Here is a 23182-nt window from a genome sequence, read left to right on the forward strand (position 1 = left end):
TTTATTATTACGTAGCCTGCACTGAGAAAGCAGAGGGTGCAATTCTTGCAGCATGTCTGTGATCAAAGGGGCTAAAGTTTGGGATTGGAATTAGATATCTTGGTTAGGTGATAGCGTTTTGTTTCTCTTAGGATTGTGTGCAGAGACCAGGCCCTCCGACATGTCAGAAGTGATCCGTATCTGTTGTAATAGTTTGTGTAGGTGTGTGAAATGTGGTGGTTAAATGTTCTACTGCACATTACTAGGTTTTTGGTAATGCTATATTTCAGCATCCTGTTTTATTGAGGTATCATTTATAGTTTTGTTTTCCATTTATTATAATTAAACAATTTAAATTTTAAATGAGACTAAATCACATTTAATTTACTAAAATATTTGTTCAATTTTTAAAATGTAGTTAAAATATATGTACATTCAGTGTTTATGCTACAAGGTTTTTGGCATTTTGTGCACACTTATACATGGCATGCGCATGTGTGTGTGTGTGTGTGTGTGTGTGTGTGTGTGAGAGAGAACACTTCTGAGCTATATACTGGTATCCTTTGTGGCTGTCAGTCTTCCTACATCCAGTTTGTGGCAGTGGCTGTCAGAATGTTGACTAATTGTTTTTGTATGTTGTCAGACCAAATTCACAGTGTTGGTATTTATAAATACTGTCATTTGGGTAGGAGCCAGACATAGTCGCAGTTTACCAGTGTATGAAGAGTTATGGTTTGATGTTGTGTAGTGTGATGGACAGGCTGTAGACAGATTAGAATCCTTCGTATGTTCGCATACCATATATTGTCAGTTTAGTTACCTGATATATAATTTGTACGTTACAATTTTCCTTTTATCTTTAAAATATAGCTTGCTCTTTTGAAGTGTATCAGCATTACATTGTACCTGATTTTATGGTAACAGTTTGGTGCCTTTTGTGTTCCCAGTTTTAAAGACTACCCCTCCCATTCTGAATAAAAGAACTGGAGATGAAGTTTGTGTTGGTAACTGAAGGGGGGGCGATTTTTTAATCTATTTTTATATTTTAAATCCGTGATATGTATATTGCTTTCATTTGATATATTGGTTGTAAGTAATAAGCATTTTGAGTTGCATTCTGTTCATTTTAACCAAGTTTGGCATTACATCTCTTACAGTATGTGTCGTTGGATAATTGTCACTGTGTGCAGTAGTTGGTCTAATTTAAAACAACAGCAAACTTTTATTCTACCTAGAGCAGCACTAAATATAACTCAGCTAGGGTCAGGTCAATCTGGTACATTCCCTGCCAGCACATTCCCCAGAGAACAAAAGAACAGCAATGGGCAGGCTGACAAGGTTCAGCACTCTGTGGATTGCTCTCGTATGACAGGCTGATAGTCTGATAGTGGTTGCTTACTTTTGCCTTTGTATGTGCTCTCACCACTGAAACAGCCTGTCTCAGGCAACTGGATATTGTTGGAAACAAATGTCTATATCTTTCACATTTCACCTGGCTTCATTGTCAGGTTGGTGGGATCTGTTACAATTCCCAGAGAAAAATTCACTTGTGCACATTTTTGTAAACGTTAATTATTCATAAATTTTTATTAACAAGATGATCCTCAGGCACGAGATTGGAAAAGGTATATTCTGTATTGCAGTATACAAAATTTCCTGCAGCATTCTTTGCTGTTAAGTTGAGAATACTTGGTGTCAGCCTATAAAATTTGAAGTCGTTTACAATGCACATAAAAATGGCCGTTTATGATCTTGTGTAAAGTGTACTTAACTGTGTGTCAGTCTATTCAGATGAGCCAATACTTCTATTGAAACTCTTCCATATAAAACTTCAGGGGGGAGGGTTATCCAATAGTTCAGGTTCTGATGGTAGGTTAGACACACAGAGGGGCACATTACTTTCTTTTGACAGATCTATGCAAGGACCTAGAAAAAACTTTTTTTTTTAAATTAGAACAGCGGTTTAGAACTCGTGTGGTGATACAGAAAGAAAGTTTTTGTTTATTTGAAGAATTCATAAGGCTTATTGAAATGTGTGTTGGGTATGAAATGTGTTTCATTTTTCTCTACAATTTTTTTGAAACATTTTTCACTCTAATAAATATTCAGAGAGTACATACAGAAATTTATATATGTCCTCAAGGTACAGTTTTGATCACTTTTGTCTATGTTTAACCAAAATTGGAATTTCTGATAACCCTAGCATCTCTTATATTGAATTGTAGAAGTCTGGCCATCTTTTAGAGGTGCTTATACTACAGACAGAGTGACATGACCTCCAGATGAGGACATTGTTTTTTTACATTTTACTTTCTAAGTGCCTAAAATTGCAGCTCATGTAGAACACTGTGTGTGATGTTCATCTCTCATGAACAGCTTAATAGGAAGAATTGTTGGTCATGGAGAGCTTTTTGTATTCATATATAGGGTGTCCTGATGAAAGATATCCAAAATAAAAAAAATTATATATCTCTGAAACTGTCATACACGTATCTGGTTTATGTCATTGGAAATGACTGGAAATACCCGTCTTACGCACATATGCCACTACATTTTCCCACCATGTTAGGAATCACCTGGACAGAGAGATGGTTGGGATATGAATTGACAGAGGTGGACCGTTACTTGGCCTCCTAGGTCGCCACATTTAACCCCAGTGGATTTTTTCTTTTGGGGTTATGTGAAGAACATTGTCTGCCAGATTAAGATCAGTGACGTTCAACGCCCGAAAGCCCGCATAAGGGACGCTGTGGCTACGGTAACACCAAACATGCTTCAAACCTGGATATTTGTCCTGCCACGAAGGGAGCCCACATTTAAATTTATTGAGAAAGTTCTATATGCAGGAAAAAACTTGATAGTTTCCCTTGGTAATGGTGTAACCCATTAATGTGTATAATAAATTCTTTCTGAGATATAATAATTTTATTTTGGATACCTTTCATGTGGGCATCCTGTATTGATAGAGATATAATAATTTTATTTTGGATACCTTTCATGTGGGCATCCTGTATTGATAAACTTGTACTAGGTTCCTCTGTAGAATATTTCAGCATGCCTTGTTAGATGGTAGAACTGATACATTCTGTGGTTCTTAATTGCATAATCTAATAATAGATTTCAAGTTTTTGATTTTGTTCATGTTCTCAATACTTCAACTCTAGATGCCTCCAAATAAGTCCTAGTTTTTTTCTCTGCAATGGACATTTAACCTACTACTGCTGGTTTTCATTCTGTGCTTGTAAAATTTCAAGAGAATGAAATGATGTAGGTCTTCAAGTTCCTCATTGTTTTGACTGGCCATGAAAGGCACAGCTCACACTTCAGTCTGGTTTAGGAATGTTTGCAAGATTTGTTTACATGCTATTACTGAACATTTATTGCTGTAAAGATAATGCAGAAAGGGGGCTGAGTGAAATAGCTAATTTATATAACATTATTTTCAGATTATGTTTGTTTTCTTGCTTGATTTTTTCTTCCCCCCTTCCAAATTTCCAGACACTAGTACTTGGTGGTAATGAGTAAGAAAGGTTTATATTATGTGCAGTCTTACTCCAGAGATTTGGATTTATGTAGAGTCTATTGATGTAAAAGAAATGGAGGGCTTGTATATGAACAGACAAAAAAAGCTATGTTGTATTTAGAGCAAGGTACCCTGTAGTTTTGGGAGAAGTAATGTCTTGAGTTTCTCAGAAGTTGTAATTTGATGACAGACACTGGAAATGGTTTTGGCCAGTGTTAGTGGTGACAGAAGTTACACTTATTCCTGATTTATTGCTTGCATTCTTTGATTCTGCTCATGTTTAACATTAAGGTTCATGATGTGTTGTTTCTTTGCAGGAAGTTGGCAGTATCATCGGTAAAAAGGGAGAAATTGTGAAGAGATTTCGTGAAGAGGTACAGTGAAATTGGTCATTCATAATATTTTTCTTCTTACAGCATTCTGTGTATCAGTAGTTTCCAAAGTTCCATTTGCAATCTGAAGATGGCCATTCTGAGAAGTTTACTGTAACACAACTTCAGAGTTAATAGGAATAGTACGCATGTTCAGTGATCGACTTCTTTTTAGAACTCTGTTTAAGAAATGTTAGTTATTAAAGTTAAACACTATTAAGTGATCACCAGGGCCCGGATTTTGATGACCTGAAAATATTTAAAAAAATCTAGAAAAATGACCTAAAATATGACCCAAAAATGTAATATGCAGGGCCCGGATTTTGATGACCTGAAAATATTTAAAGAATGACCGAAAAAATCCAGAAAATTGACCTAAAGGAGAAAAGAAAGAACACTTTGCTTCCATGTTATTCACATTTCAGAAAACATTAAGAAAAATTCCCTAAAATGGCCAAAAATGACAAGAAATACCCTTAAAAATCCAAAAATTTGCCAAAAAAATACCCCCAAAATGAAAAAATGACCTTAAACCTAAAGATGTTAACAAATTACATATAAAATTTACATTTCTGTAACCAGCAGCTCATATCCGAGATTTATAATATTTAAGAGCATCGCATAGGATAAAAAGAAAAAAAAAAGATGTCATGTCATCAAAATCTGGGCCCTGGTGATCACTGAAGACGCATTTGTTTCCTATTTACTTATGCCTGTTAAAAATACTGCACAGTATTCAGCAGATAGAATTATAAAGCATTAAGTGAAGAGTCTCTCAGTAATACAAGGTGATTAATTAACCTGTTACTTTTGTTACATTTTAAGTTTCAAAAAGCACAAACTGCATTGATATTCATAGGCTCAGTAGATTAATTTTTATAGCATAATTCATTTTATGACTTTCCTTTTATTTAAGAGCAAAAAAATGAAGATGAGAATTCATATTTTATGTTTCTGTGGAAGTCATGATGGAAAGCTTTGTGCGTGATCTGCTGGGAGACTTTCTGTTGCTCAAAGAGGTGTGTCAGCAGAGAGTTGTAAAACTGTTGCTACCACCAGTATTATATAAAGGCGTCTGGTGTGTACATACAAAGAGAGGAGTGGAATGACAAGATTTAATTTAATTTGTATTAAATGGTTGTGTTGAACAAACTACCTTCTACCACATCTGCGTGTGATAGGAAGTGCCTAGTAAATCATTGGGATATCATTTTATAAGTGCTTGAATATTTAAGACATATTTCTCTCAGCAAGGGTGCATATAATTCTTCCATGCTGACGGAATGTTTGTATGATAAAGTGCAGGGAGCAGTGTTTGATTCAGGAGGGTTAGCAAGAATTCTACCATAGAGGTTAAGTAAAAGTAAAGGTATCCCTGTAATGGGCCGTGAGATGTTGAGGTTCCCACATTTTCTAGGCAGTCGGCTCATAAATGGCGGTAAGGTTGTCAGCCCTACCGCCGGCTGCCCTTTACCCCCAAGAATATTCCCAATACTCTACAAGTCGGTAGGTCGCGGGTTCACATACCGATGAGGTCATTGGATTTTTTTCAATTTACCTAATCCTTCCGGCTGCACTATGGCCCTGGGGTTCACCCAGCCTGTAACAGAAATGAGTACCAGGAATTAAATAAATAATTTTCCTGGGGAGTAAAGCATGGCCGACACGTAAGGCTGACAACCTTACCGCCATATTTGAGCCGATTGTCTAGATAATGTGGGACCCTCAAGGTCTCTCAACCCTATGGGCCTTCATGGCCTGTTACAGGGATAGCTTTACTTACTTTACTCATTTCTGTTAGAGGCCAAGTTGACCCCAGGGCCATAGTGCGGCTGGAAGGATTAGGCAAATTGAAAAAAAAATCCAATGACCTTGTCGGGATTTGATCCCGTGACCTTCTGGCTTGTAGGATGGTGCTTCAACCAATCAAGTGATCTCTAAATATTGGTTTATTTAAGTGTTATATGAATTGGTCATCTTGAATGGAATTCTTGAAAATAATGCAGTCTGTATATGGGATATGAAATTTATTAATATAGGAACATATGCTGTTTCCATTCATGCAAAATGGGTTTATTCAGGAAACACGATTTTGTGTTGATAATCGTGTCATAGATGAGTGCTTTATCTTGATAAGACTTACTGTGAGTGACTGGAGTATTATGAAATGATGAATGACAGCTTATAAGATTCAGGGAATTTGATGTGAAGTTTAAACTTTGAGTGGAATTATATAGAAGGAAGATCTCTTTTGAACTGCAGTCAGATTGTCTTGGGTAATGCGTCTTTGCTGTGTAGACTTAAATAGTGGTTAAATGTTTAAGCTGGAATTAGACAGGGGTGATGCTGTGGTCATATGAACTGATTTTTTTATATGCAATATCAGTGAAACGATTTAGTTAATAATTTGGAAATTACACCTTGAATAATTCTCATTTCTATTTTTAGGTGTTCCTGATTTATTTCTATTTGCTTATTCGAATTTAGTGATATGCTTTTTCTTAATTATGCCATCAAATGGAAATCTCTGTAATCATCAGGAAAAGCTCAATTACTTATTTTATTAGTAAATCATTTTTTCATTTGTGAGGGTATTTCTGTTTCATTTCCAGTAAAAGGTTGGTGTACAAACTCAGTTGTTTACACAGAAGAGATGTATTTCAGCAAGTTACCGCTGGAAAGTTGATGTAATGACAGTATTTTTTTCCCCTCCCCAGAAATGTGATTTATGAGATAAATGAATTCTAAGTTCAGATATATACTAAGTTTTATAGACTTTTCATAATGTGATATCACTATTGACAGAAAATGTATTATAGTTGTGAAGACATCTCCTGTCTTGTTTCATAATTTGGATCAGCTTAGCGCAGAAATCTCATTTTCTTTATCTGCATAGTGGTGCACAAAATGATCCCCATTTATTTAGTCTTGAGATGGCAAGTTGTCGCAGTCATAGTCTGAATACTGCAGGCAAATGAATGGCTTCCCAAAGGGGAATGCGAATGACGTGTTGGCTAAGCAAGAGGAAGTATAGGGCCAGTACCAAGGTGGCAGGCAAAAGGAGATTCACTGTTCAGCAGAGAGTGAAAAATTATTTATTTTTTGCCAAAATAAAAAAGCCTTGCTGTGATGTACAGCAAAGTACCCAGTTTTGATCAGATTTCTCAGGAAAGTCCTGCGATATCTGCAGAATAAAAAGACGTGATTTATAAATTCAGTTCGGTTTGGTAGTCCTTGAAGTTCTCAGAATGGGCCAGTGTCCCTGTTAGTATTTAAACACCCCTAGCACGACATAATTTTTTTTTCCACTCTCACTGGTTTCTAGGGTTTGGCCCTGATTCCCTCCATTTTTTTCACTCACTGGTTTCTAGGGGCTGGCCTGGATGCCCTCCGTTTTTCCACTCACTGGTTTCTAGGGTTTGGCCCCGATTCCCTCCATGATTTTATGAATAATTCTTCATAAAGCTTAGTCTCTTTCTTTTTTTGTTATGAATTTTGCATAAGGCTATATCTCAATTGGTATATCTCCCAAATTTAATTATTTAACCAGAAGTTTTGGAAAGAACTATTGCCTGCTTTCCTGTGATATGACATGGACCATGTTCAGTAGTTCTTCTGTTGTATGTATTCGCTGTTGCAGGAACATGTTCAGCAAGCCTTTGCCTAGCAACGATGGGGGGTACACATGCAGACACACAGACAGACGGGTGGGATTTATGAAGTATGCTGTTGAGATGGGCTCAGGTGCCATGACCTACCAAGTTTCATAAAGATTGCTTCAGGCATTCAAAAGTTAATAAGGGGGGATGCAAACACACACAGCATAATGATTTCATAAGGAAAGGATTCTAAAAATGATAAATTTATTATGCATTTGTGTCCTTTGCTGAATGCTTTTCCTGTTTCCAGCAATTTGACGTGTGTTTCTATTTGAAATCTGCATTACTAGTGTGACCCGAGCAACCACCACTTGTCGGCGAATTTTACTGCCAGCCTTAGTGGTCGGTTGGTATAATTTGCTTGTGGACTAAAATTACTGGAGTTTTTTTTCCCTAGTGTGAGCCTGATCCTCATTGTCAGCAGTGTTCACAGATGTCTCATTTAGCATTGTATGTTTTCCTCATTTAGCTCTTTATCTTTTCACATATACATAAACATTTAGGAAATTCTTGCTCTGATGGCACAGCTGATCTGCTCATACCATGCTTCATTTAGAATGTCTGCAGAGTCTACATAAACAAATGCAAGGCAGGTAGCAGGACAGACTGAAAGCACAGTTCACAATGTACTGGCTGCTTCATATTCATTGCTATGACAATGCATTTCCTGAAGTACAATATAAGTCACATCACCTGATTGTGGACATTTAGTGCCACCTTCTGTGTAGAATGAAATTGCAAATACATTTCATCTCTGCATGGAAATCAAGTGTAGGAAACAGAATCAGAGGCATATGCATTTAGTTATCTCCTGCTGCTATTCAAAACACATTTTGAAAAAAGTAACATCTTGAAACTTTTAAATGTAAACTTTCTGTTATCTGAGAGGTAGGTGTCTGGCCACCTGCATTAGTTTGTGATTTTGCTGGAATCTTTTAAACTGGCATTATATATATATATGCAGTCTGTCAGATTTTGTTCATATTTCCAGTACTTAACATTATAATGAGTGTAATAGTGTTAGCAAGAGTCATTTAAAAACATGTCCACGTGTTTAGAGATATCTTCTGTCCTTAAGTGCCATGAATTTTTTTGAATCGTCTTTTTCTTTTTGGTTTAATTTTACTTGCTGCAATGGTTTTTACTGTGCTGTGATTCCAAATGTTAGCTACTAACATGCCAAGATGAGTATGAATCACAGGCTTTCAAGTCTTGCATGTTAGTTATTACCAGACTACAAATTTTTAGTAGTGCGCATCTGACTTTATTGACTAGTTCATGTTTGGAAGCTGCTGCATGTATATGACGGTGAACTTAAAATGTATGAATTTGTACCTTTGACTTGGCAGGGATGGATTTACAGATGCATGCATGCACACAAATACACACAAACACCCACTCTTACTTTCACCACATGAAGGTATGAATTTGGCAGGCAGTCTGTCTCAGCATTAGATGAATTTGAGTGATTATTTTTTACTTGGGCTGCCAAGTATCCTGTATGTTCCTATTGTCAAGATTTTCACCATGTGGCAAGTAGGCTAGTTCAGTGCGTAATCCTCATGTTTGGTTAAAGGTCTCTTTATTTTCTTGCAATCCCTGTAAAAACAAACTCCGTCGTTTTGGTCCAGAAGCAAACTATACCGACCTAGCATCCACTGCTTTTTGGCGAAGTTAGATAATCTGACAAAATGTATTTTCTCTCAGTATATAGTGTTTGCATTTGTGAACACACAGCATTTTTGTTTCATTCTATCAGTGTTCAGAAAGGTTTTTCTGTTCTGTTACAGTATTGAATATATGAATTGTATCGAATATGTGAACACCGACAGGACTGAGCTTTCATATTATGTTTATATTATATATATACTAATTATTGCTAGATTCTTTTTGCAGACTTTTCTGAGGTATGACATGTTACAAAGTATTTTGGTTCAGAATAATCTGAAACATCAATTGCATATTCATTTTAAATGCTTAATGTGTTTTAACAAGCTACTGACGTGAAAAGTTTCGGAGCCTTCCAAAACATTCGTAAATAAAGAGAGCTTAGTTCTTTTAGCGTTTTTGTCTAATGTACTTAAAAATATTTTATGGCTAATATCACGAATTCATTTTTCTTGGAACAGGCAGGTGAAAATCATTCTTTTCATAGCTCCTCGTGCATTTCAGAGATGCTAAATTGAGCAAAGTATCCAGAATTGTGCAGTTTGAACTTATGTTCGTTTTTTGGGAATTACAGACTTCATCAATACATACTTTCATGAAGCCCACTAATGGCCAGATAGATTGATAGATTCTTAATTAATTATATAAGGGGATTTCTAAACACACCTAGTGCAACATTCGTCACATGGGGCCCAACTTATTCTTACCACTGTACATAGGAGGAAATCATCACTGCATATTGGATGAATAGGTGTAGGTAATTTAGCAGTAGGCTTTAATAAATTTGATTTTAATTGTGTGATTTATGCTTGCAGTCAGGGGCCAAGATCAACATCTCTGATGGCTCTTGCCCTGAACGCATTGTCACAGTCACAGGACCAACAAATGCCATTTTTAAGGCATTTACACTCATCTGCAAGAAATTTGAAGAGGTAAGGCTTAACTCTTTCCTATCAAGTTTTCTTTCCAGTGCCCACTATTTTTCTTTTATGCACCTCCCATGTCCCAGTCTGAGAAAAGTTGACAGTTATCTGTGGAGCCAAAACAAAACCATGTAATTATTCTGCTATCAGCATGTAGCAGAATGCTTCACAGATGTGTTATAAAGACAAGATGTTCTCTTTGACATAGGGATGGAACATGTTAAAGATCCGGAAGAAATGGGCTGAGTTTGAGTGGATATGATTTATCTGGCTTATGATAAGCTCCGGTGGCTGGTTCTTGCCGAGGTAGTAATAGGCCTTTGGATTCCATAAAATATTCGGCTTTAGTAGTTGAGCAACTATTAGCTTGCTAAGCTCCATGGATATAATAATAAAGATTGTAGATTATGTGTTTGTTGAGTACTCTGAATTTTCTGTTATTACTTCACTATTACCCCCTTCATTCACCAGCAACTGGTTGGTCAGTCACCGTGATTCTGTGCACACAGTGCCACTGGTTGAACTACCTGTCACATTTTTTAATTGCCAGCATATCTCTTTGCATTGTCACTTCTAATCAGTTCCTTGAATATGATTACATTTCATGTTGCTTCTAAATGCAGTATATCAGTTTATGAAATTGACACCAAATATGAAATTTGAAATAAAAAGAGAAAATAGAATTTTTAAAAGTAATGTTTGTGTATTTCTGTTAAGGTAGTATCAAGCAGTAAACAATTTCAGCCTCTTATAAAATAAGCTACAAGTGGGGATTTTCCCTTGAGGTAGGGGTTTTTGTTTCACTTCTCTTGCTCCTAGAGCTGACATTAAGAGAGCACAAACAGAGGAAGTTTAATTTTCGCAGTTCTGCGTGTATAGATATGCACCATTTACCAAGGACCAGAGTGGTGTACTTTGCTGCACTGGTAACGGAGAGGTGCGAAATGAAAGAAAGTTTGCAGAGCTACTTATGGAATTTGTAAATTTGTAGCTTTGAAAACCTTGGACATTTCCAGTTTAAAGAGCACCTTGTCAGAAATGTAACATGTACTTTGTATAAACTTTAAACCTTGGGATGTAACTGCCTTCTGGTTCAGTTAATTTGAAATTGGAGATGATCAAAAATGTTTTGTTCATACTGTGGTTTATGCCTTTAATTAGTAATTTGTGATTCTGATAATAATCCCCCCCCAAAAAGAGGCAGTTTTCATCAACAGAAATGTTCATGTTGTAGGTACCTAGGCTGGTAAAGCAGTTGAGGTTGAGCATGATTAGTCCGTTGTGTTGCGTCTATAATGTCTTCTTTCTTGTCACTATCAGTGTATATGTCATGCATCAAGAAAATTGATAATATAATTAGGTGATACAAGGTGATGTGATCTGCTGTTGCTCTTACTAGTTCCAGGAGATGCAAGGTGCTCCCAACGGGTCAGGTATCCCACGTCCCCCAATTACATTGCGTCTCATTGTGCCAGCATCACAGTGTGGTTCCCTCATTGGCAAGGGAGGTTCGAAGATTAAGGAGATTCGTGAGGTCACCGGAGCATCAATACAGGTGGCATCGGAGATGCTGCCCAACTCAACAGAACGTGCGGTGACCATTTCCGGCACCAGTGAGGCCATCACCCAGTGCATCTACCACATCTGTTGCGTTATGCTCGAGGTAAGAATTACTACATTGCTGCATTTGAAAGAGTCTGTATTTGCTTTTGTAATCGTATGTGAGTTACTGCAAAAGTCATGGCAACTAATTTTTTTTTGGGCAAACACGTTACAGTGAAGAAAGTTCCAAATATGCTTATGAAAGGGCATGATATACTCCTCCGATTGACTTAGTCAGATCAGGTAGATGTGAAGGGGCGTAGGTATAGTAGGCAGGAAAAATTGCACATTACAGAATGACTTTTTTTATTCTTTAATCCTCGAAAAATTCAGTTGTGATTAAGAAATAAATTCAATGTGAGTTAAATCTGAATTCTTACATTATGATTAACAACCTTCAAAGTAGTCTCCAGTTGTATCAAGTGTACCTTCCTCCATGCACTGGACAATCATGGCACGAGAAACATCGGTATGAACGGACAGAGGGCGTCCACTATGTTGCAAGTCGGCAGTTGCTTCTCTTCCACGTTGGAATGCTTCTATCCAACTTGCAACAGTTCTGTATGGTAGAGCACGATCACCCAGAGCTTCCACAAGCTCTGAGTGACATTCAGCCGCATTTCTGATGTGAAGCACTGGTATTCTCACGTAACCACGCTGTTCCATCCGGCTAATATTCGTTCTCGATGAAGGTTATGATCACACTGACTTCACGTTCGACTCGTTTCATTGTCCCTAGACTGCAGCATCATCTAGCGGCACCATTAGAAATCAGGCGTTGCTGTCTGTCAGCTTCAAATTTGGAAATTCCAGTCAGGGCTTTCGAAATTTCGGAAAAATTATGTTGCCATGACTTGAAGTAACCCACATAATATTGGAATTATATGGAGTAGTTCATTGGGACTATGCAGTTAACATTTTCAGTTGCTGTGATGTCAGGATGGGAGAACTTCTGTTTGTTTATAACACACATAAGTGTAGCCTGTATTGGTGAGTTAAATGATATTAATTATCATAATTTATTTAGAAGCCTCATTTTCTGGAGCTAGTTTTATAGGACCTCTTTCAACATTAAAAAATCTGTATCTGATATAACTACACACCTCCATCTGGTGCCAAGGTCAGGAATGATGGAGCTATACCTCCACTTTCCCACATCTTCATGGTGCGATTCTTAATCAGTTAAGCCTAGGGATAATTTTACTTTTACCTTTTATTACTGCTGTAATGTCTTCAAGAGGAATTGTGTTCTTTCCTTTATGAAGAGAGTTGAGCTTCATGCTACTACAGTAGACTTGAAGTTCTCCATTTTCTGTTATCCACATTGCATATTAACTGTGGACGTTTTTGGAATGGATTCAAATCATCAGAATTTACCACCTATTTACTGGTTATTGGAAACAGATTTTGTTATAAGAATCCAACATTGTTTTAAGTACAGTATGCATCTGGAGAAGGTAAGCTCTTTGAACAGAATGCTTTACATGTGATGCCCCAGATCCTTGCTACCATTCTCTGGATGGTGATGTGAACAGTGTTGAGAATTATCAGCATAAAAGGGTTAGTTTTTACAACAATTTTGTGTTGTATCATTATTCTTTACAGTTATGTTTTACCTGTTAACCCTTTAGTGCCTTAGTGTCACTTACATCTTGTCACACTAAAATGCTGCAGTACACAAGGCTGACATAAGTAACAACATAGATAAGAGTACATAGCATAGATGGCAGTGCTTTTAGAAAGTGTCAGTTTACAACAGAATAATGAGAATTCTTATCAACTTCTCCACCTATTTACAGGCTCTGAGAATCATTGCATGCTTGTAAATGTAGTTTCTTTTGGCCCAGTACTGTGCTCAGAAAAGAAGACTTCGAAGGTCTAAGTCAGTGTCTTACTGTCAAAGTGTGTATACATTCTTTTGGGACAGTATGTATTATTCCTCTGTTTTTCAGTTACTAGAATTGCTGTTTAATACAATTTATGAACATGTTCAGAGTAACCAATCACTGCTTCTTATTAGTTTTCCACTATTTATTTATTTGCAGTCTTTGTAATGATGATGATAATTCAGTTACATGTTTCAGAAGGATTCCAGTTATATGTAGGGTGGAGATATGATATGTTCCAGAATGTTTTGCATGTAGTTGATACAATTTAATGTACATATTTTAGAAATGCAGCTGGCATTGTGTTTTCTCTTTTGTTGCAGTCCCCTCCTAAAGGTGCCACGATTCCCTATCGTCCCAAACCCCAAGTAGCTGGGCCAGTGATCCTAGCCGGCGGACAAGCTTACACTATCCAGGGTAACTATGCCGTGCCTGCCCATGCCGACGTAAGTACAATGCCCTTGTTCCCGGGCTTGGCTCCGGTTGCCGCCGGACACACCCCGTTGGGCCTGCCCCCCTCCCCACTCCTCCATACCGCGGGGCTGGCGGCAGATCCGCTGCTGAAGAACGGACACTTGCAAGCTGCATTACCGCCCGCGCATCTGGCGGCTGCCGACGTAAGTCTTTGGGTGCAGCTAACCCCCCTCCCCCCACATACACATGTACACATCTATTTTGTTATAATCCCCCACCCACCCAGACACCTTTGTGGGAATGCGAAATGAAGGAAAAACTTGTACAGAATATGATACATGATACAGTATTAATATTGAGGTGTCTGCAGACTGCACTGATCTGGCATGCCAAGTTTTTCCTTCAGTTTTATGTTGCTGCAGCTTCCAGGGTGTGGTGCAACTAACATCTGCTTGCTAGTCTTGTGTTGCCCTGGGACCTGGAGCTTATTAACTTATTAGTTGAGGTGCCAACTCCCATCTATATCCATAGTTGATCCTGAACTCTTTGTGTTAAATAGTAGTGTTCTAAAGAATCATTTCATGGCTGTGGATTTGAGAAAGCAAACATTTCGTAGTGTACAGTAATTATAAAATCTCATTGAATTAGAGGGCATGTTTCAGTGTTAGTGGTTACTAGTTGTGTAGTGTTTTGACTTCTCACCAAGCAAAGATATAGTTTCTTATTTTCTTAAGATAAAGAATATATGTTGATTCTACTGTTGTATGGACTATATCCCCCTAAATACATGGAATTTACTTGTAGGTATTGTACATATTTATATATATTGCACTTCTTGTGGTGACAAATATTGTGTCTATTCCTCAGTGACATTTTCTTGTTTTGATAAAATAGTGAGAATGCTTGTGAATTTTCTTGACATGGTAGCATGAATGAAAAGGCCATGCCAAAGAATTATAGTTGGGAGTTAGCACCTTTTTCTTTTTCCATACTTTTGTCTTTCTTTCTGCCCTTGTGTTTGTAAAGTTTGAAAGGATGCCAGACTAACATGCAATAGGATCTGGTTTATGTGTGGATTTTAATATTTAGAAGGAAATATAGTTGTAAATGGATGTGTTCTGTTGGTGTGGCATCCAGAGATACGTTGTCTCACTAAAACACCCCTAGTTTGGTATCATAATGTGAGACAGATGTGTTTTAAGTTAGCTTACTGTGGTGTCATCAGCATAAGGAAGCTTACGGATCTTTTTTCTTGCAATGAACATTTTTCTAGTTACAAATTCTGCTGCTTGGTTGGAGCTCCTCTTCTGGCACTCAACTGACCCACTCCATGCAGGTCCACCTCTGTATTCCTGTGACTGAAAAATTTATACATGGGGAAACAATAACATACATTGTGCATGGCTTTTTTTTTCCATGATCTTTATTGCACACTATCTCTTCTTTGTAAAGTGGCACAAGAAATTAAGTGGGGTAAAATTTGTATACCTGTTTGGTAAGGTGATTGCACTGACCTCAGAGGGGAGGGGTCACCCAACGGGGTTGCCCGAATGACAGTCTGTGCAGGCCAGGATATGACTGATTCTAGTTTTCTAGTTTTTGCTCATGTAAGTGTCCACACTTCTGTTTGTTGTGTCCCCTTACACCTGCTGCCCTCTCCCTTTGTAGACTTGCTTTATTCTTCTCCATAACTGCAGACATACAAATCAGGTAAGCATAGGCAGCCACGCGTTTCCTTCTGTAGAAGAGCCATTCCATATTGGACACAGATGAATGGTTGTGGGTAAGGTGTGCACGTGTATTGTAGCAAAGGAGATTAATTGAAGTTGTTACTTGAGCGGAAGTGTTTGCCTGACCATGTTACACTTAGTGAAACCATTCTAAACCAATATGGATATGATGGTTTAATGGCTGCAATACAACAGTTATATGAGTGTACTGGACATTGACATTTATTTCTGTAGTCATTTTTGTGCTTTATAGGTAATGTTGAGCATTGTGTTTTCCTGAGCTCTTGTATAAAAGAAATTATTATACAGAATCTGTTAAACAGGATGTTCCATGACTTCATGTAATGGATTCAGGTCATTCTGAGTGATAAATGTAATGTCGTCATAGATTAAGTGTCAACAGTTACACAGCTTTGGGAAGGGAAAGTTAAGACGTTTTATATGTGAAAAGCAGGGGGCATGCGGTAGCGTAGTGGTTCAGGCACTATGCTGCAAGCTGGAAGGTCGCGGGTTCAAGTCCTGATGATGACATTGGATTTTTTCAATTGACCTAATCCTTCCAGCCACACTATGGCCCTGGGGTCGACTCAGCCTCCAGCAGAAATGAGTACCAGGAATTAATTACATAATTTTCCTGGGGAGTAAAGCGCGGCTGGCGTGTAAGGGTCACAACCTTACTGCCATCCTTGAGCCCATTGTCTACAAAATGTGGGAAACTCACCATCTCACAACCCTATGGGCCTTCACAGCCTGGTACAGGGATAGCTTTACTTTTTTTTTTTTAAATATGAAAAGCACATTTATTGTAATAGGAAATGACACTTAACAGTTATGCACGTGTGTCCACCTTGTGTTCACGAACAAGAAAATATATTTGCCTCCACGCATGGAAATCAAGTGAGTTGAGGTCCAGTGATTACAGTGGCCAGTTCAGGGACGAAGAAAGTGCTCATTCAGGTACTGTAGCACGTGGACTGAAGGTGGACATTCTGAGCATTTGTTACTACAGTGATGTTCAGGGTATGTAAAATAATGTACAACCATTAAGAGTTTTTCTGTTAACAATATTTGTGTTATGTGAAGATATCTTAACTTCCCTAACCATAGGTCTATAATATCCATGTTGATATAATATTTCTCTCTCGTAATGACCTCAGGAATAGCCCCTGAAGATATGGCATAAATTTCTGAAACATTTCTGTGTATCAAGAGCTCTGTTCATGATTATTATGAGAATGGAATTTCAGTTTTGTTTAGTTCCCTGCATAATTTGCTAGGATGTTTGTAGTGAAACTTTGCACCTCATGGTGTGGAGTAGACAACCATCATGAATTGCTGAAGTTCAGATCTGAGACTTTCACAACCTTAAATCCAAGCATCAGTGTATTGTGTGTAAAATATTTTTCTCTGTGTTTGGATTGATGAGGTTTTGCAGTAGTTAGAACCCAGCATTTTCACTTTGTAACAAATGAAAGAGTAATGTTTAGATGTGCCAACATTATACACCTCGTTTAAAGAAACAAGATATTCTGAAAATTGTTGATTTTAACCCTGTACAATTTTATCTGTTGCTTTTTAAAATGTGCTGATCTGTACCTGAACATTCGTGGGGCTCCTCAAGTATGTCCCAACATGCAGAAAGTAACCACTCATTTGATCAGCATGCAGTATAACCAAACCAACTGTATTGAGTGTTTAATGTGTTTAAGGTTGCTAGAACACAGAAATGTGTATAGTTAGTACTGATACACAAATTTGTTAGTGAATGAACCATTATATAATGAGCACCAGCTGTATGTAGAATGGTAGTGCAGGGCACACACATGTTGCACCCCTGGCAAGAGGCTAGTTCAAAACAGTAAAGGCTTTCATCTTTCCAAGATTATTATAAAACTGTAACAACACCTCTCTCTCTCTCATCATGGCATAACATTGAAGGCTGCAGTTGTGTTGAAAACACTGGTCTGGGAACATGCAAACAGTTGCTGCAGTCCCAAGTGTGATTATCCTTGCTGCATATTGAGACACTGTGTTTTTCTGTACCATAACCTTCATAAAGAAGGTTAAAATTTGTATTTCATACTAAAACAGAAATGACATCTTGAGAATTGTCCATGTTGTGTACCAGCCTTCATAAGAAATTGTTATATATTTGAAAAAGAAGTTATTGGTGAGGTTTGGAGAATATGAAGAGGGAATTGTTAGAAATCTGCCCAACACAAACTTAACAAGTTTTTCTTCTGTTTAACACCATTACAACCCACATATGTTTTATTTGTAAAAGTGTGGACATTTACATGCTTGTGTTATTTTAATATTATGATGTAGTGTGGAACTTTTCTAGCCCTAGCCTTGGCTCTTATCCGCCGAGAACCTCTCCTTACTGCCAGAAGCCAGTGGATAGATATCCAGGTTATTGAAGTTAAAGTGAAACATTCTGCACCGACATAACGTGTAAGAAGACGTGGAAAGAAGCAGAGTTCATCCGCAGGGTTTTTTTTTGTTGGCATTTCTTTGTTTTGTAACAGTTTCCAACTGTCATTACTTTAAGACTTTCAGATTATGTAAGTGATGTTGTGGAGTTCTTGTACTTTTCTGTCTGAATACTGTTAAAATTTCTGTATGTAGTTTTGTGTTAGCTACTCAGAAATCTGATGCATTTTCTTTAAAGAGAAGGGTGTGAATTCAGGAAAGCAGTGCAATGTTGGCCTATTACACCACCTGGAGACAACTTGTTAGATGTTCATGTTACAAAATTGTTCTATTACTAGTTTCCATACAGCACTGAACCTTGATCTTTGCCACTTGTGCTCCAGTTATCTTGCTTGTTTGTGAGCAGTGAAGACTGTTGCTCTAAGATTGTAGATAGAATTTGCAGTCATATTTGCAATTACAATGCAGTCTCAGTGAAATAGTATCACTGATATTCATCCAGATTTTTTAAGATCTGTTTGGTCACTTCCCTGATATCCTATTCAGCCCAGATATGATAAGTTCATTATCTGTTTTCCTTCTTGAACATTCCAGTATATGTGGGATTGTTGAAATTCAGGTACTTAAAATTCAGTTCCCATTAATTTAATTACTTTATATACACACTGCACTTCTGGAAGACAGGATGTGTTCAGTATTTAAATTGATTCCCCAAAACATTTCACAGTTTCTTAAATCTACTGTAGAATTTGGGCTGCGCCATAGTTCAAGCATTTAGTCGCTGGCTTCCCACTGCGGCAGCCTAGGTTCGATCCCAGGTCTGGTCAGATGGGATTTTTGGTGGACAAAGTGGCGCTGGGGCAGGTTTTCTCTGAGTACTTTGGTTTCTCCTGCCAATATTCATTCCACCAATTGCTCCACAATCACCCTCACCTATCATCTTGGTCTGGTACAAGAGGCCAGAAGTGGCCGCAGTACAAGGGACTTAGTCCCACCCCACTAGCAATAAAAAATTACTGTAGAATTTGAAAATCACGTGTAGAACATCCAAACATTAATAATAATGTTGGTTGTGCATCTTGAAGACTATATGTTGCCCTCCAGAATATCTGCAGACATACTCCTAAGCATTGGTTACATTATCTGATAGTATCTGTGGAAGTGTGATAGAACTACAGGGAGCCCGTTTGGTGACTACTGAGGCATGCTTTTGTGCTATGTGTGTGAACTGTGTGGGTTGCTGCCTTCACTCTTTCAGCTGTAGTGTTTGTGAGACTACAGCAACATCCTACAGTGATGGTTACTGACCCATTTGCATTATCTACTTTACAATCTCTCAGAATAAATTGTATCTGCATATATCACGTGGCCCACAGTTCTCTTTGCATTTACATTGCAACAGATGCCATATTCCACATCATGGAGTAAACTTTTGTGTATAAGATATGGATTTCCTGTGCTCTAGTATATGTTGCCTTTGTATTCATGTGTCCATTCAGGTAAAATGAAGTGTTGTCTAAAAAATTGTCAGTTCAGGATCAAGTTTGCCTTTGTGACTGAATAGAAGGTACAACTTAACAGAAATTAACTGGACCATGCAGCTGCAAAGTATGCACAACTGTGGTTTTGTAAAGCCACAGTTTTCAACAATGTAATCATATTTTTCATGCTTACCTTTGTGTTTGACATGAATATTTTTATCCTAGGACATAAAACAAAAAAAAAACTCCCGTGATTGTAGTCCGCAACTGAACCATACTGACCGAGTGACTGCCGCTTGTCATCGAAGTTCAGTGCCAACTTTTGCAGTTAGAGGGTGTCGCGTGATCAATGAATCCCCACGGCCGTTAATTTCGGTTTTCTAGACTGGACCCTAGGACATCATGTCTGGAAATTTGCTTTGAGAGGTTTCGCTGCATGATTTCTTGATGAACATTGAGATGGGAATGTCCCTTGATAAAATTTTGACTAACTCATGATTTTTATTGAAAAAATGCAGTTAAAATTGAATACCTTGTGGCAAAAGGACATGGGAAACACAGAGTGGTGACCAGGTTATCGCTTGACACCTTTGAAGTTGGATACTTTCTGTATTGCTAATCATCTTCATTCTACTCTGTATCCTCCAAGTCCAAGTCAAATTGTGTCGGTCGGTCGGTCAGTCAGTCGGTCGTGGCCAGCCGCTTCTGGGGCTCATGGCCAGATATTTATTACTGTTGAATATTATGGTTTTGTTTTTTGTGGGACACCCTCTGCTGAGGACAGGTCTGTTTTTTTAAGATGCTACTGGCCCTTGACAACACATCAGGTCTGAGTCCCTTGGGACTCACAACCATATTTTACTGTCTTAAGATTTGAGACTTCCCTTTTTGTCACCTCCTATGACTTGCAGAGTCATGGTGGATGTATTCAACCCCACCTCCACATGGGAACTCTATCCTGAAGTTAATATTTCATACATTAGGTATCTTGTCAGCAAAGTAAGAATGATCAACATGTTAATAGATGGGAAATCAAAATATTAACGATAAGTATTAAACATAAGTATCCTTTGGCATTATTCATAAGCCTCCACAGTCTTTGCACAGAAACAGGATCATGAAAAAAAGACCACACTAATTACAAGAAAGTTATTGAAGCTATGACTTTACAGAAACCTTGTTTCATTTTTGCAGCAGTGTGATCCAGCAGTTTCTGCATCTGGTCTCTTCAGTCATCCCACAGTGTTGAACTTAATCCCAAGTTCAGTTTTTTACCCCCCAGATGGAGCATAATCATATTTGAACGGGTACAAAAACACAAAACAACATACACTGAAGCATACATAATCAACATCTAATACACAAAGTACTGCTCTGTGATGTTAAAATTGAGTGTTTTCGACTCTCTGAATGCCAGAATGATTATGGGTTCTGTGTTTTATTCAGATACAAGTAATTCTGAGAAATATGTAAGGAGGGTACTGCTGGTGGTCTGAAATGCTGCTACAGCCTATTGCTGTAGTTCACCAAGTAGAAAATGTAACATCTGACACAATTCGATCGCATAGTGGAAAGGCCTCGCACCCTGGGTCAGTCAGCAGATGGCCTCCATGCATGTGGAAGCAGAAGTGGGAAATGCCAAGTGATATTTTTAAATTAATAAAAATGAAAATAATAGTACAGTGGAATATCTGTTTAACCTTTATTTTCCAAGAGCAGAGGATGTTAAATCTCCCAGCTTGCATCGGGACGTTAACACAGCAATTAATGACAGTTAGTATTAAAAAGAATGCAACACTGAACAAGCTGGACTATACTCATTTGCCCTTGTAGTAGTGCACAGCCAGTGAATGATTATTTAATTTAAATTTCTAATAGTTTTGGTACAACTATCTCAGTTTAAAACTTGGTCGAAGATTACCTTCTGTCCCCAAGAAAGAACACTGCACTGCAGTGTGGTTCATCCATATGAGGATGTCTTTAAGATATTATTTTGCCTTACGTTACATATTTTGGAGACATTGTTTATAAATATGAGTATTGTGGTCCTGTGTTGCTCTGCATTCACGTGGCTGTTGTTACGATATGAGAAATAAAGACTTAATATCGTGATGGGTGTCGGTGCAAATGTTTGCCTTGTGGCAGAGTTGTATGGAGGTGCGCCATATTTGAATATTTCCAGAAGATGGGGATGGGCAATTCTCCATTGGCCGGCTTGGCGGCTCTCGGCTTAGGCGGCCTCAATGCGGGCAACACTGGAGGCCTGAATCCTGCAGGTAATTGTGATTCTTGAAGCAGATTGCATGCATTCTGTTTTGTTATAAATATTTTTATGGTCAAGTTTTGTGTATGGTTTTTGAAGTATAAAAATAGACAGGAAAGTGAATGAAGCAGATGGAATTAGTTTTATAAAAAACCGAAGAATACGTACGGTTGGACATGGTTATGTAATTCACACTGCACATGTTAGTAGTCGCATAAAATTCTGAAATTGATTGTACTTGCACACATTTCCCTTTCTTTCCTTTTCAATTCACCACATACTGTAATAATCCTTTGATACATAGCATGTGTGGGATATATTAAGACTTCCGGTACTAAGACATTTTGTTGCGTCTTTGAACAGTATATTTAGATACACCAGAGTGTGTCCTGTTGACATTTATTGGATAATCTCCAGTGGAGATACGAATATTACTTTCCGTAATAAAGTATTGTTTGATTGGACTCCATAGAAGGTGAATTCTGCATTCAATCAAAGAAATGTTATGGTGCAAGAACGAAAGCTGTTAAATATTCCCTGTAAATTATAAATGGTTCTTACAAACAAAGCTAAATATTGAAGAATTGTGTAGTGCGGGGTGAAATACAGTATTGTTCCTGATCTTGTTTACTTATCTGGTGTATGTCTCAGATTGGTATATTTTCATCTTTTCCATATTTTTTTTTATTGCTAGTGGGGTGGGACTAAGTCCCTTGTACTGCGGCCATTTCTGGCCTATTGTACCAGCCCCAGATGATAGGTGAGGGTGATTGTGGAGGAATTGGTGGAATGAAGATTGGCAGGGGAAACTGAAGTACTCTGAGAAAACCTGCCCCAGCGCCACTTTGTTCACCACAAATCGCACTTTACCAGACCCTGGTATTGAACCCACCATGGTGGGAAGCCAGCGACTAACCACTTGAGCTGTGTAGTCGCCTGTCTTTTGCATATTTCTGGGCTCTTGTTTGTAGTTTACTGATAGCAAGTGATGTCTCTTGTGCGGAAGACTATTGTTCCTGCTTAATATTTGCGTTCATGATCATAGTAACACGTTGAATTTATTGGTTCACAGACTTCAGTGATCTTTAAAAAATTCATATTCGTTTGTCTTATGAAGCAAAGGGATTTTAAAATGCATTTGGTACAAGGCTTTTTTTTCCTAGGCAGGAGATTAAATGGGTTTTGTAGAAAGTGACAAGAAACATGAGAATTATTCCTAATAAATTGCAATCATTTTATATTGCAAATTT

At 37.9% G+C, this 23182-nt stretch overlaps 1 protein-coding gene across 10 annotated transcripts in view; it reads left to right on the plus strand.

Moving 5' to 3' along the window:
• Window positions 1-23182, plus strand: part of LOC111868240 (poly(rC)-binding protein 3) — a 114530-nt gene that overhangs the window by 67203 nt on the left and 24145 nt on the right. For 6 of the 10 annotated variants that reach the window (XM_023858710.2, XM_023858712.2, XM_023858702.2 and 3 more), the window contains exons 3-7: window positions 3820-3876; window positions 10016-10132; window positions 11523-11786; window positions 13935-14228; window positions 21852-21945. In XM_023858710.2, the coding sequence (XP_023714478.1) occupies window positions 3820-3876; window positions 10016-10132; window positions 11523-11786; window positions 13935-14228; window positions 21852-21945 (826 nt within the window). The remainder of the gene's footprint in view (window positions 1-3819; window positions 3877-10015; window positions 10133-11522; window positions 11787-13934; window positions 14229-21851; window positions 21946-23182) is intronic. The other 4 variants (XM_023858708.2, XM_023858709.2, XM_023858706.2 and 1 more) reach the window with 3 other exon arrangements.

Source organism: Cryptotermes secundus, unplaced genomic scaffold (assembly GCF_002891405.2).
Source record: "Cryptotermes secundus unplaced genomic scaffold, Csec_1.0 scaffold364, whole genome shotgun sequence".
In the NCBI taxonomy this organism is placed as follows: Eukaryota; Metazoa; Arthropoda; class Insecta; order Blattodea; family Kalotermitidae; genus Cryptotermes; species Cryptotermes secundus.